The sequence below is a fragment of the Parus major genome, chromosome 1 (genome assembly GCF_001522545.3).
Source record: "Parus major isolate Abel chromosome 1, Parus_major1.1, whole genome shotgun sequence".
Lineage (NCBI taxonomy): Eukaryota > Metazoa > Chordata > Aves > Passeriformes > Paridae > Parus > Parus major.
In genome coordinates this window covers 111,346,287-111,362,015 of record NC_031768.1, presented here as the reverse complement: position 1 = coordinate 111,362,015, position 15,729 = coordinate 111,346,287, and the positions used below count along the sequence as shown (strand labels likewise).

The following is a 15,729-nucleotide window of genomic DNA, read 5'->3' as shown; positions in this document are numbered from 1 at the left end:
TTTATTCTGTGTAAGTGACTTTTAGTGAGTTTGCTACTCAGGTGTATTCACAGCACTGCTCTGGGGGGCTGGGGGAGGAGGTCAGGAGTGCCAGCTGCCCATCACATCTATGTGTGAGAGAGAAAATCTGAATATTCCCAGCTGAAACCAATAAAACTTCAAGGGTACAATACCCTCTCCAGATAGCTCCAGTACAGGAGTTAAGAAATCTGCTCTGGAGCTATTTTACTAGCCAAAAAGTAAGTGTAATAATAAATATTTGTTTTATTAAACATTCTGCAGGGTGATAGCAGGACAAGAAACTTGTGGGTTTGGGTTTTTTTTTTGGTTTTTTAGCAAATCAATTAATACATCAGGCTTCCAGCCTTGCCCCCAGTGCAGAATTGTTCCTCTGCTCCTCGTGGATTTCTGTCCTGCATTTCCCAGCTGCTGCCCTGCACTCCTGGGCACACCATAGGCAGCAGTCTCAATAGCCAGCACACATGTTCTGCTTAGTTTAATAATAATTTACAGCAATTTGTAGCCTGCTATTATAATAAACCTGGGCAATGCTGTTGACACAACTTGTTATCATTTATAAACGGCTGTGCTTTGATAAATGGATGCAGAGGGCTCTTTTAAAACTTCTGAGCATGTGCTTCTTATTATGGGCACATTTCCAGCTGATTGAGAGTGAAACCCTGCACTCAAGGCTCGTGGAGTGTGGGTGAGCAAGGCAGGAAGATGCTCCTGTAAGAATTTGGAAAACGCATTTCTCACTGTAATTTAAGTTCTTCTGGTAAAGTCTCATAAAATTGCCTGAGTTTGTACAGAAACCAGGCACCTGTCTCCTGGCTTCAAAGTGCATGGCAAAGTAAATTGATTTATCACAGAAAGTTTTGGATAGCCCTGTACTGGAAAGGTCCAGCAGAATCTTGTGTGTGTTACCAGAAATCCCTTTGAATTCATGTTAAACACAGAGGAAAAGTTTTTTTTCTGTAGGTATTTGTGGCTAGCAAGAGTAAGTATAAATAGATTTTTTGCTTGAGCTTTTACACTGTTAGATCTCATGTATGTATCATCTCTTATATCATTCAAGATTAATATTTTGCATACAGTATTTCCTACTGGTGAATGGATGACAGTCAATTCCTCATTAGTGTGACTCCCACAGTGTAACACACCATATGTACCACAGAAAGAAGACATTTGAACCCATTAATTCATAATATTCTTCTTGTATTAAACTCGTTCTTTGTAACTACTATTTCTCCCCTAAGACTTCTATTTGGTAGAAGCTGTATTTTTTGAAAAGCAAACAGAAAAAAAGTTGTTATTACCATTGACTTAGCTTTTTTAATGGCTTTCTTGTTTTTAATTAAGCTGGGTACCTTTTTCAAGCCTCATGCTGTTCAAGTTTAAAAGCTAAACTTTCACCATGCCCACTGTACAATATGTAGGCCTTCCTCCTCCTTTTATGGTCAGATGCCTTCCTGTATTTTATGTGCAATAGTAATTCATCTCCTTAAATAGCTTCATGCTCTTACCCACCTTTCTCTCTACCACAAAGAGAAAATAAGCAAAGCTTTAGTAAATATTATGAAATAATAAAATCCATGTGAAGGTAAAATATTAGCAGGGCAATGACCATGGTCTGAAAACTTCCCCCTCATCACATTAATTTTTGCATTAGTTTCTCTCCAGCACATCAGAGCTGCATATAAAATCTTGGTTGTGTCACAAAATGCCCTAGGGTGGAGGGAATGGTTTCAAAAACTGGTCTGGATGAGTTTTGGAGAATATTAAAGGCTTTTCAAGGGCTGTTTCCTCAGAGTTTGCCATTGCCCCGTGGATGCAGCATGCTCAGGTCCCAGCTGTGTCCAAGTTTGTGCTGTCAGGGATGCCACCACAGAGGGAAGGAGTGCTTGGAAGAAGGGAATGCCCATCTTACAGCTCTGCTTCTCTTTCCAGTGTCCTGTATTTTATTTTGCACTTTCCTTTCCATCTTTATCTGCACCCAGCCTCTGTTTGCCCACACAGCTTTTGCTTCCTTTCCAAATGTAAAAATGATCCTTGGGGTTAGGAAGATTTGGACACATTCCTTGGGCTTGCTGATTGTATTCCAATGTGTGCCTTTGAGTAGCCTGACCCCTCTGCTCTATTTTCAGGTAAACCAGTCATGATTGTTACTGAATATATGGAAAATGGTTCCTTGGACAGCTTCCTCCGAGTAAGTGCAACAGGAAACTAAATGAGGCAGAAATTACTCTTGTTCTGGACTTGTTATGGGTTTACTGCCACTCTGCACTGATTCATCCTCAGCTCTTGTTGCTTGGTATTTCTTTATTTTCATTTGGGTTTGTGAGCATCATGATGTGCTCAGAAAGGCACGTAGGGATCTGGCTGGTCCATTTGCAGTAAGCATTATTCCAAAATTAAGAAAATTTTGGTTGCATTAATATGTCACATCTATTAAAAATGAACAAAACAAAACATTCTGGCACACAAAAATGAGAACTGTTTTTCTGGAGGCAGAAGTATGACTGTAATGCAGTTTTGCTTTTTTGGTTGGCAGCCTCTATGTCTAAGCAAGAGACTTTCAAAATGAATGGATGTGTGGAAATTTTATCAGTAACGAAAAGTTGACTGAATATCCCCATACCTGGGGATGTTAGAAACGTTTAGCTAGCAAAGTTTACTGGACTGTTTTCTTTTTCCAGCCTTAGACATACTAATGCTGTGGCTGATTTATCTTTGTTTTCTGTCAAAGTTGGTAGAGAGCCTAAAAAAATTTGAACGCTCCCTGTGTCACCAAGATTTACTCGTGGCAAAACAAGAAGTGTAGGAGAAATGAAATCCCATCTGAGGGGAAACACTGGTTTAATTTTAATTTGTTAGGGCAAACTCAGCTTTGGCTGGGAGACTGCTTTGGTTCTGCCACGGTTGAATGACATTATCCCCCAAATTCATAACATTGAACTAGACATTTAACCCCAAAAGGGGACAGATTGTCAACCTTAGTTTCACTATGTACTATATATGTTATGGTGTCCACTGGAGCATGTAAAATACATATAAATAATGTGTCAGTATAGCTGAATGAAATATCTCTGTACTGAACTATATATATTTTGTTTAGGCTTGAAATCCTTGAAGAGAGCCCTGAGGAAAGGGGAATAATTTCTGACTGCCCAGAACAGTTGTTCAGCTTGTTCTTTCATTTTAGTGTGATTTTTATTATTTTTTTTTTACTACTCTTGTGTGGAAACATAGATAAGAACCTTGTGACTCATTAATATCACAGGCCACTCAGGCCATGTAACCCTTTTTATAAATGCCTTTTGAAACCACTTAGTTTGCTTTCCCCATTGCCATTGAAAGGCTCTCTGAGCATCTGATTCTGTTCATGCTTAGAAACCTTCTGTTTTTTACTTTAATCTTTTCCAGAGTCTATATAAAATTCTCTTCTGTGGCTCTGATAAAAAAAGGGACAGACAACTGCTAAGAAACTTTTAAAATAATTAATTTCTTTATGAAGGGGAACTCTGAGAGACTTTTTAAGCATCCACTGTGTCACATATTTGTCTAATGTTTACAGTGCTAATACCACCCCCAAGTAGAGTAATCAGAAATGAAAAATGGATGCAATCAGTCTGGCAGACTGATTCATGTCAGATCACCTCACGTGGCAGAGCCAGCTTCCCTGCATTTAATAAAATTCCAGAAGCAGCAGCACAAGGAGCTGGAGAGCTGCCCATGAGGATACATTTACAGCACTGGGGAATTCATCTGAGAGCTGCACTACAACAAATGCTATCCTATTGTCTATATATCCATATAGCAATATCAAAAGTAGATGTTAAACAGGATTCGTGAGAGTTGGGAGATTTAAATTATGCCCAGAAGCAGATGATGAGAAATATATCCAACTAATGGTTTCTAGGCTAAGTCATAAAGTGTCTCAGTAATTTTTGTGTTCCTGAAGTTGAGGGAAATTTTAAGGAATGAGTTTTAAAGTAACGAAATTTGAAAGCTGCTGATTCAGATCAGCATTTGCCTTTGTTAAATCAATTTCTTGTGTAATAGAAAACTTTCATTAGGCCGTTGGGGAAGGCTTGGATTTTCACTAAAAAATCCCGTGGCCTTTCAGGGAAGTTGGACATCTGTTTCTCTAATGTTCTGACGCTCCAGTCTCAGGAGCACGCACAATTTAGATTTATGTGCTGCTTTCACACGTGTCCCATCTAGGAAATTAAAACTCTGATGACAGCAAGAAGGGGAAAAACTAATTTTTATTTGAATTGCAAATCTGTCCCCTTCCCTCAGCTGACTGGGAGATCAACATGTGGCATTCAAATCACACCACTTGACTCACAAGCTCCTCATTTGAAGAGCTTCCAGGGTACTTACCAACAAATCTGTGCGAGGAGGAACGCGAGCAGTCCCTGAAATGACATCTCCAATGTTTTGCAGAAGCATGATGCTCAGTTCACAGTCATCCAGCTGGTGGGCATGCTCCGAGGGATCGCCTCTGGCATGAAATACCTGTCGGATATGGGTTACGTGCATCGGGATTTAGCCGCCCGGAACATCCTCATCAACAGCAACCTGGTGTGCAAAGTCTCGGATTTTGGCCTCTCCCGTGTACTGGAGGATGACCCAGAAGCTGCTTACACCACAAGGGTGAGCTCCTGTGTTCCTTTACCCATTTAAAATTCTGGTTGGTTGTGACAGAGACTGAAATCTGATGGAAACCTGAAACCTGGGGCTGTGTGGCAGAGGGCAGTCAGTCTTGTATGACCAGGGATACTCAATAAGCCAGAAGCTCATCACAGTTATTTTTAAATCCGTGTCTCAGAGAAAATAGAAGATGTACATACAAAAAGTATGGTTTCTGTTGGTAGATTCCTTAGACTATACAAAATTCTTGGCTCAGTTTCTTTATTCTGGATCTGTGAGAGTGAATATCACAATTAAGGCCCGAGTTGTTTTGGCACACAGTAATTTAAGATCTCAAGTCTTGAGGAGTCTTAGTTACACTGCTGAGTAAAAAAAATCCTTCCCATCAAATTTTTGTGTGCTTTCTGGCATGATAGGTCATATGCCTGACTGGAGCATACTGCTATCACTGTTCTCAAGGGTGTGTCATTCATACCTGCTCTTGTACCTCTAACTGAGGAAAAACTGGAGTAAAACAAAAAAAATGCACATCTGATTATCACCCTGAATCACGCTTCCATTTTTTTGTGGAAGCCTTTAGCTTTCTGTATATATGTGTATTACACTTGGATATCTGGTTGCTCATTTTAATGCTATTTAAAGTGGATTTTGTTAACTTTTTGCAAAGTGACATTAACATCCAGTATCTTAGTCAAGTGTAATTTGTATTTCTCACAGTAATCACCTCATCTTTACTGTACAAACCAGATTACAGTGTATCAGCATAACCTTTATGTGGGTTTCCTTCATTCCTGAACACTGACAGGAGCAATCAATAATTTTAGTAGTCTGCATGATGCCTTCTTCACGATTGAAATAAAATAACACGTGAGAAATGAGTAAAGACATGACAGTTTTCTTACACATTATATACACATACATTAATAGACACAAATTTATCAATCATACCTTGAAAACTTACCAGGCATAAAGACTCTATTCTTTACTTGACCTTTTGGTGTTTTCTTTGCCCTCTGATAAACTTTTTTATGGAGTTAGAAATATGCAATACATACCACTTTAGAAAACTGTGTGCAGAGAGCTGTCATGGTTAATATAAAGAGTCATTAGCAGGAGAAAGCAGTTTTAATTCTCAGTAGTGTTACAGCATTAATAAATAAATATTCCTGGAATGCAAGAGTTCCTCAATAGAAAATGGTCTGTGGTCCAGCCAGGAGTGTATTGCTGTGTCAGATACTTATTTGCTCTCTTAAAATCAAGCTGAAAATGAAGCTTTGGATGAAGTGTCAGATCAGTGACATCTCTGTGGGTGGCTTGGACGAGTCAGGGTGCACAGGGTGTCAGTGTTTTCAGCCAGTGTTCCATGTGAATTTCCTCTTCCTCTCCTCCTGCTACCTGTTTTCTGAGTCTACCTGCCTATTTGCAATTAGATAGTGAAATCAGATGGAAAGAAACTGTTTTGTAAAGTGTAATCATCTGTGTTGAGTAAACTCCATCTGGCATTTATGGTGTGTGTGCAAACTGCTGCAGGAAGATGCTCAGATAATTAAAACCTTCAAATACGACTTAGGACAAAATCTAATATTTTTTTCAAGAGTTGTTGCTCTGAATATACCTGTGCCACATGTTGGCTCTGAGAGAAGAACAAGGATATTTGATATTCATCTTTTTTGCTCACGTTTCCTTTGAAGTGAGTCTTAGGTAGATGTCAAGGGAGTGTTTCCAGGTGGGATGTTTGATCCCCAGCTGAAAAAATTGGGGACCACAGATGTGAAACAGAGCTTCACTTCACTGGCAGAGAGATGAACAGCTCATGTTCCTGCTGCTTGGATATTTCACAGAACACAGGACCATTTCCTAGGCTTAGCACATTTTGCAACCACTAATTATAGGACAAAGCCAAGACACAAATAGTGCTGCTTTTTAAAAATAATGGCATCATCTCAAACTATATCATGCTTTATAATGGCATTGTCCCAAACTACTTCATGTCTTTAAAACTGAAGGATAGCAATAAGATATTTAAAAAACAACAACAAAAAAATCACAATTATGACTAAAATTTCAAACATTCTGGAGTTTATATTATGTTGATGTCCTCCTGTCCTCTGTCTCTTCCTACTCCCTGGTGTCCATTTAGTATCTGTGGTACTAGGTAAATTTATATATAGAGTTAGCTGCAAAGATGGGTGCTTCATCTATTTAGGCTCTTTATCTACCCCTATTTTCCACCTGTAAATGTCAAAGCCTGAAAATGGTTCCACTGCTTTAATTCATAATTGCAAGTCAGGATTGAACCACCCCCAAGAAGCCCAGCCAGGCTTTCAATACTCACCACTGCCTGGGTGAAATTTTATGTTGTGCTGTTCTCAGAAGCCTTGTCTGAAGCTTTGCATAAAGGCTAGGAACATGTATCCTTTTATCCATCAATAATTTATGTATTCCTTTATATATCAATGCCTAATCTGTGATATTCGTGCTATTGTACCAGAAGCCTGAAGGACAATGCAAAGATCACAAGTGCACATGTGAAATACAGGAAATCAGGAGTTGTAAGGAACTTTCCTACCTGACAGGGTCATTTTTTTTACCTCCTGAATTACTGTCACTGCATTGATACCACAAAAGGCCTTTGGCAGCCTGGGGTCTGCATGCTTAGAGAAGCAGAAGCCAGCATGTGAATCAGGCTCACCGTTTGGATTTTTTTTTTTATTTTTTCACAGAGTCTTTGTGCCTGAGGGGATGTGCTGTAATTTTCTACATTCTCCATATCTATTCACTTTTAATTGAAACACCGAGATTGTATTAAAATTGTCATTGTCAAATGGATGGGGTTTATCCTTATTATTTTTCAGATGTCTGTATGACAAGTGGGTGGAGCAATGACACAGTATGAAGTGGAAGTGAATTTAAGCCATCACTGTTGTAGAGGGACTGTAATTATGTCTCTCAAAGACAATATTTGGGTGATCACTAGATGAACTTTGACTGTTTCAGTACATGGATAGATCACCAGTGTTCATGGCATTTTAATGTAAATGCAGCCCATGCTGGACAGAAATCAGTTGTATTTTCCCTATATGTGCAAAATCACAGTGACACCGTCTGAATGCATTGAAGGGTGTGGTAAAAAAGAGAAACAAGACCCCATAAATTCCCTTGCCCCAAAGCACAGAGGAGAGGAACAGTGTTCTGTCATCACTGACTACTCAAGGAGGAGATGATTTCAGTATGAAACATTCATTAGTAAGGGACTGACAAGCAGCATCCGATAATTTCAGGTGTGTAAGAAGGTAAAACAGGCTCATCTCGCTCACATGAATCTGTCTTGTTCTGTACCATTAAACTATGTCCTGAACTCTCCCAAGTCCTGCTATAGTGCATGAATGTCAGGCTTTTATTTTCAGCTTTTTCTGCAAAGCCCTTCTAGTAATTCATTTAGAATCCATTTTTCTTGATTCTCCCCTCCCCAGGCCTGTGGCTTCGGTGCCTGTGGCTGTCACCCTGTAACAGATTATAAATCAGAGTATTGGAATGGGTTCTGAAGTCCTGGAAACAGCTGCCTTGTGCTGGAGTGCCAGACGTGCTAGAAATAAATTGAGGACTTCATTGACTTTAGATGAATTATGTTGGAGAGCCAGATACTACAGGAAGAGCAGCTCCACCTACAGAAGATAAAACTTCAGGTTGCTGCTGGCTCACTGATTTCCAACCCCAAGAGAGGTTCTCTGACCTAGACTGCCTGGGATTTTGAGCTGCAATTACAGACTCCTACAATTTCTAATACCAAAGCCTCCTTCTACTCAAGTTCAGGGAGCTTGGCTTTATGATGATCATGCCCTTAAAGGAAGACAATGACAAAAATATATAAAAACTGTATTTATGTTCAGAAAATAATCAGTAAATAAATGGCTGTTCTTGTTCTTAAACTATTCCTAAAAAAGAGTCAGCAAAATCCCTTTATAAAAATAATTTTGACATTTTTATGACAAATTGGGGAGCAGAAGAGCAAAATTACACTTTTTTTTATTTTTTTTTTAACATTTGGTGGCAGTTGATTTCTTTTTTTAACTATGTTTTAATTAATATTTTTATCTTATTTATGGTAATGCTGTGTGTATCTGCAGGGTTGTATAGGCTTACAGCTGAGACTTAGCAAAGAAAATCTGAAAGCCACTGACTCACATTCATTGTAATAAGAATCTGGGGCTGATGCACCTTCCTTTTTCAGTAAAGCAAAGCCAGAAATTATTTTGCTGAGTTCATAATTTTTCTGCAATAAAGCAGTCCCAAAACGTGAGGAGACTAATTAATGTCTTTTCTTCTTTTTTTTTTTTGGTAAATATGTTTCTCCAGTTGTATAAATGACATAAGATAATAAAGACCTTCTACCCAATATGAAATTCTTGCCCTTGTCTAGTGGGAGATACCTGATTCTCTTCGTGGTGGTGGGGTCTTTGCTGATGTAAATTTAGGATATGGCTTTCCCCTAGGATTGATGTTCTTTATTGAAAACCAGGTCTCACTTCTAGCATAGAAAACAGAGAAATTGATTTCTTTATCAGCCTCCCATCTAAAACTGTAAGTGGATTTGTTGTGAAAACATGAGGCTAGGGGAGAGCTTTCCTTGTTTCTTGGCTGGGCCTTGGACTCACTGAGGGCCCCCAGACACTTGTAAAGGGAGCTTATTAATTGAGTATGAGAAAAACAAAGTCATTTTTATGTTCTTGGTACTGTTCTGAAGCAGCACTGGGAATTGTGAATAAAGTTATAATGCATGGAAAATACGATGTACTTTTTGTGGCTAAAGAACATTATCTAATAGATTCAATTTCAAAGAGAGAGAGAGATCAGGCTCTTCATCTGGCTTCAGTGATAAAACAGTGGTTTCAAACCAGTTTATTTTCTGTGTCCTGTTTGCTGGTCTGCAAGTGATGTGGAAATTCAGTGCTTACCTGATTTTAAGGGTTGTGTATGAACTGAAAGTTTGCCTTTTGGTAGGGAGCTCTGCAAAACAGAATGGGATCCAGGAAAACCATATGCAAAAACAGTCCCCTCCCTGACCTTTGCCAAACCTCTAAGACTTATCTAGTGACGTTTTGGAGGCCTAAATTGTAGTCTGAGTCAGGACTGCCTGTGCTGTTTATACTTAATTTAATTTATGCAATAATAGCCATGAAAATGAAGATGCCTTGGTGTAGTTAGACTGTATTTAGGTTCCTAATCAACACTAATGCCTGCATTTCTACTGTTAACCAAGCTAGTGAGTCTAAAGCTGGTGATTGTATAGCTACCCTCAGTTCAGGTACAGTTTATGGGAGTATAGGCAAAGCAGCAAAATATTTTTAAATCTTGTTTTCTTGCTGGTTACTCAGTGGAAGTAAGAGCACTCTCTCCCCACAGAGGTGGTTGTGAGGAGAGGTGTGTGACTGGAGTATGATGGGGGTGTCAGAAGCACTGCAAAGAGCTGGTCTGGTGTGAAATCTTCAGAATATATTCTGTACATGTTGTGCATAACTGGAAATAACTTTAAACTCTCGCAGTTTTCTGTGCTAAAATACATTCACTCCAGGATTGCCTTCAGGAACAAGTTTTACACTGCTGTCTTCTAGAACTTTGTTTTCTCATGTGTGACTCTAAAAAAACTCTGTCAAAGCTGGCATCACCAGGAATTGTCTCTTTTCTCTAATTCTCACATTTTAGAAACTCAGGCTGAGGTTCTTTGTGTGCATTTTATTAACTTGACCTGCAGCAGCAAGTGGTGGCTGTGACCAGAGTGAGATGTTCCCCTACCTACCATGTTAATTGTACTGGTAGCTTCAGTTTTCTTCAAGTTTTGGCATTTAATGATGGCTTGCTTCTCTTATGACTGTAAAAAACACCCAAGGCCACTCTCCCAGCTGACATTTTTGCACTCTTCCCTCTGCACAGATAACCCCATCTGAATGTGACTTTCTGTGTCAGCTGGAGGCTTGCTTTAGTGAAATGAAGCAACAACGTGGCCCCTTATTTTCCCTGAATGTCCTAGAAAACCTGGTGAAGCCATGCAGGTTCCACACCAACAGGGAAATCACTTAAATGCCTCAAAATCAGCCAAATCCAGCCCTCCTGTGCTGTGCAAATGACCTGGGTTATGAACAAGGACCTTGGACTGGGTTTTTCACCTTTAATGCTGTATGACTGTCGTGGCAGTCTCCAAACATTTCAAAGCTGAAAATCAACCAGACTTGATTTACCATTTACTCTTACCTGTGCAAATTGTGCTACGCACACATGTGTCGGTAAAGTGTATATGCTGTACTCTATTATATATCTACATTGTAGATAGATAGATCTATGGTAAATCTACTAGAGATCAGTAGATTTTGCACTGCAATGTACTTTACTCTTTCTTTTGCTCTTATGACAAATGGCAGCAGCATTTTCCAGGTTACACTGGGGGTTTTTTTACACCATTATTGCAATAACTGAGCATCTCAGAGACAAAATAGTGAACCACACAAAGTCATATTTGTTGCAGGGCAGTCAAATGGACTCTTTGGTTTTGTTTTGCTCCCAGGGGGGCAAGATTCCCATCCGATGGACGTCTCCAGAAGCCATTGCCTATCGGAAGTTCACGTCAGCAAGTGACGCCTGGAGCTATGGGATTGTCCTCTGGGAGGTGATGTCTTATGGGGAGAGACCCTACTGGGAGATGTCCAACCAGGATGTGAGTAAATGGTTGTCTGAGTTATGTTCTCAGATAAGGAATCAAGCTGTGAAAGGAGCCCAAGAGCAGGTGGCTCTGAGTTTTTGGTGGTGACACTGAATAAGGTGCAGAGATCAACACTGCCAGATCTCCCTGGTCAAGTAAAGAACTTAAAACAAACCATCTTTATAGCAGAGTGTTTTGGACCTCTGAAGGAGCACAGTAGAGAATTTTATCCCATTGGTGGTATAAGATGATGTAAATAATTCCACTGCGATGAGGTCATTGCCTTTTGCATTCCTTAGCTCGTTGCTAGAAAACCCTCCTAAATTTCTGTTGATCCCCTTTGCTTCCACTTGTATAATATTCTGTAGAAGTTTTCTGTAAATGTCAAATGCACAGAATAAATTGCTCATGGCACTTGTGAAAAAGAGAAGCAGAGCATTTCTGCTAAGAGTCTGATGAAACCAAAATGCTTCTGGAAGTAATCAATGGATAAAATAGAGAAGGAGAATGATCTGATTAGACTTCCAATAAAAGTTTCTTTGTAACATTAGTAAACTGCCCAAGCCTGCAATCCAAATGATTAATGGAGCTCTCCCAGTATTTTTTAAAGAAGCATAACATTTCCCCAAAGAAGATTTTTATTATATCTGTTTTGGATTCTTTTTCTGTTGTTTTATCAATTTTATTTTTATCAAGTTTTTATCAAGTTTTATTCCACAGGAGTTCCTTATGGACCAAATATGGAGTGCAGTCACTCACACAAATGATTTTCCAAGGAGCTGATATATATTGTCCTAAATTAAAATAAATAAGTCAGTAACATAGTAGTAGTCAAACATTTTTCTGTACTACCTTATGTTAAACAAGGAAAAAGAGAAGAAAACTTCCTTTTAAATGGGTACTTCTGCAAAAAACTGCATTTCTTTTAATTGGTAATGAATGTTTTTGTGGAGATTAATGTATCCTGTTGTGCGGACTGATATATTCATGGAATGCCTTTAATAATATCCCATTAAAATCAGAAACAGAAGGATTAACCTATTTATGTGTCTCTCCTTCATGGCTGCTTAAACTATTATCTGTTCTCTTGTTCTAATTCAGAATAGTTTGTTCTGCTTTTCAATTAATTGATTCAGATGGAAAGGAGATATTAACAGAACATGGCTTTAACATTTTTTACATTGGGGTTTTTTATTCATGGGGCAATAGATACTTTAGGCCTGATCAAGAGGTGTTACATTCTAGTGAGAAGGCTGGATTAAAAAGCTTCTGGACACCGTAAATTCTAAAGTAATCTTGGTTTTGTGTGTGTCAATCTGGAAAAATGATAGAAAATCTAGGCAAATTTTATCAGTCTAGGCAAATTATAAGGAATTGGGCTTGCACTGCCTAGTAGAAAGTATAGATATCCATGAGGTAAGTTTTAAAAACATTTTGTGGCCCTGTGACATCATCCACAAGACCTTTTGACTGCTGGTTCAGGATGGCCCGTGAGGGGCAGGTTGATTTTTCGGCAGGGTAGGTTGTTTTTCCTGTTGTTTTTTTTGGAGTTCATTGTCCACTGGAGGCTGTGGAAAGCATGTGCTGCTAAGGGTAATCAGAGGAGAGATATTCAAGACTTTTTGAAGTTTGGTATACTTAAGCAAGTGCTTGCTAACTGTGGCTTTTGTTTATGGATTTAGTTTAACTGAGTGTGAGTTACTGAGATCCTTTCCACACACTCACCTTCTTCAAAGTCACACTCTGTATCTTAACTCCCCTTTCTGCCTGCCTAATCTACTGCCTGGTTTACTTTGCAGATAAAGGAGAGGCATTGCACGACAAGACAATTAGTGAATAAACACGTTTGTTTAAACAGGGAGTGTCCACGTTAACGTTGGCACAGCTGATAAAAGCCAAGTTGCTGTAAAGTGCCTTTAAGTTTCCCCAAACTTTTCTCCTTGTGCAGGTGATTAAGGCTGTGGATGAAGGGTACCGCTTGCCACCTCCCATGGACTGCCCAGCTGCCTTGTATCAGCTGATGCTGGACTGCTGGCAGAAGGACAGAAACAACAGACCCAAGTTTGAGCAGATTGTCAGCATCCTGGATAAGCTGATCCGTAATCCCAGCAGTCTGAAAATAATCACCAACGCGGCGGCAAGGTGACACAGATCTTTTATTGCTCCTGAACCTCTTTGATTCCTTCGTCTCCTGTAATTAGAATTTGTTTGCTGTCTTTACTGCCTCTTCACCTTTTAATTGTAGCTGCTTGTAGAGAGAAGGATTTATTATTATTATTTTTATTATTGCCGTGTTGTTTTTATTAATTATTTGCTATTATTTATCCAATTTGTGACAGACTTTTATGCTAAGGGTATGAAACATGCTGTAGGACTGAGCAGAGTTTTGTGAGAAAAGCACAGCTGGCAGATTTGGCCATCATGTGATTTTCCTTTTCTTTCTGCCCTTTGGTGGTGTTTTAAGTGCTTAGTGTTTCATAGGTTACAGCCAGCCATGTTCCTAAGTATCTTTCTGAATTGGGTCCAAATACACTTATGCTCTTCTCTGACAAGTCATGTTAACTTTAATCATATGAATAATCTTTTTTTTTTTCCTTTCAGTAGTGTTCACAGACCTAAAAATGCACTTACACTCCCTCTTAGATGAATTTGTTAAATAGGAATTAATTTTCAACCTCTGCAAAGTTCCTAATTGCATTAAAAACATTCATTTTTAATCCTGGGTTTTCAACACACTCTGGAACATCGTCACCAGGATGAGATAAGAATTATCTCATTGAGAGAGAGCAGCTGAAGAGTGTGTTGACACCTAAGGGCATAATGAAGATGTGGTGAAAGAAGAGCTTTAGTTAAGTAGGGTTAAAGAGAAGTGGTTTGTACAATGCACAAAATGTCGTGCTCTCACTGAAGGAGTGTAAAAGATGTAAAATTATTTTTAGCATGAATGGTAGTGCCAAATCCTCTGTCAGCAAAGAAGGGAGAGTCAGGGAGAAAAGCACTCTGCTTCTCTGCTGCTTCAGACCCAGGCCCTGGAGGGTGTTCTGCATTTCACTGGGCAAGAGACCAGAGCCTGACACGAGTCAAGTTTCAAAAGGGAGCACAGAAAACCTTCCTGTCAGACATTTCCTTGTGATGCAGCACACTTCCCACCACGGCAATTGAATGGGAAGGCTGAGGGGAGTGGAGCAAAGGCAGTGGGAAGAACTGCATTGATCCTGCAGCCTGCTGTGCGACTGCCATGGACCTTGCCTCCTTCTTCCTGGCTTTGTGCTGCATCCTCACCTAGAGACTGACCACTCTAATTACCTCCTGCTGCCAAGCCAGAGGGGAGAAAAGAACAGAAAAGATGGGAGGAGAAAGGCAGTCATACTAATGGGCTCTGCTTTTACATTTATATACTGAGAGAAGATGGCCCACTCAAAATTCTGTTTCAATAATTTTGCTTGGTGAGTCTGTAAGACATAGGAAACCAACATGCTTGCAGAATCAATTATTCCTACGAGGTGACAGAAAAAAACCAATCAAACAAAATACCACATCACATTTTTGGGAAAAGCACCAAACTGTTAAAACACCATTTTCTCAGTCAAGTACATTTCTTCCAAGCACCTTGCACTGCTCTATGGCAAACAATTGGTGTAAAGAGATATTTTCTAGCGATATGGTAGAGCAATCTGATGACTAGGGGAGTTGGAAATCGTGACTATCTTGTTTGGATTTGGGTTGCATTGCAGAAACCAGGGCTGCATGTTTTCCATTCCAAACAGAAGCAGAATGCTCCCTGTTTGTGGTCCTTCCAGTTACATATTTGAGTTGCAGCAGAGATGAAAACAGCGTGGAACCATAATTTCCAGTTACATGTTCACAGCCAGTAGAAGCTGATATCCTGTAATGGAGACCAAATGCAGTGTGAGCACTGTTTCCACCTGCTGGGTTCAGTGCAGGAGCTCCACAGGGGGATATTGTTCCCTTCTGTCTCTCTCGTGTTCTCTTTGGTTCTGTTCTGCCCTTTAGTGGCACAGTGGCAGGATGGCAGAGGCTGCACATCCCTAGCACAGAGCCACGCTTTCTGCTTGTGGGGAGGGAAGGAAGGAGGCTGCCTGCATGGTGGGGAACTTCTCACAGCTGCTTTAGGTGAGCTCCCAGTGAAATTCTCCTCCTGCTGCTTTGATACAGGGCACATTTCTGAGGAGAGCAGCGTCAAAGGCGATTTTATTCCTTCCTTCCCAATTACCCTTCCCCTGCCCCATCCCTGCACATTCCTAGGCAGTGCAGTCTCTGTTTCTGCAGCTCCTCACTCCCTGGTGACAGACAGGGCACTGTGGGTTCCCAGCATGGGGGAGCCCAAGCCCTTCCCTGCTGGAGGGAGCTTCTTG

At 40.0% G+C, this 15,729-nt stretch overlaps 1 protein-coding gene across 1 annotated transcript in view; it reads left to right on the top strand.

Annotated features, from left to right (window-relative positions):
* Positions 1 to 15,729, top strand: part of EPHA3 (EPH receptor A3) — a 176,963-nt gene that overhangs the window by 146,922 nt on the left and 14,312 nt on the right. Inside the window, exons 12-15 of the mRNA XM_019007610.2 lie at positions 2,148 to 2,209; positions 4,453 to 4,662; positions 11,219 to 11,368; positions 13,302 to 13,495. Of these exons, the coding sequence (XP_018863155.2) occupies positions 2,148 to 2,209; positions 4,453 to 4,662; positions 11,219 to 11,368; positions 13,302 to 13,495 (616 nt within the window). The remainder of the gene's footprint in view (positions 1 to 2,147; positions 2,210 to 4,452; positions 4,663 to 11,218; positions 11,369 to 13,301; positions 13,496 to 15,729) is intronic.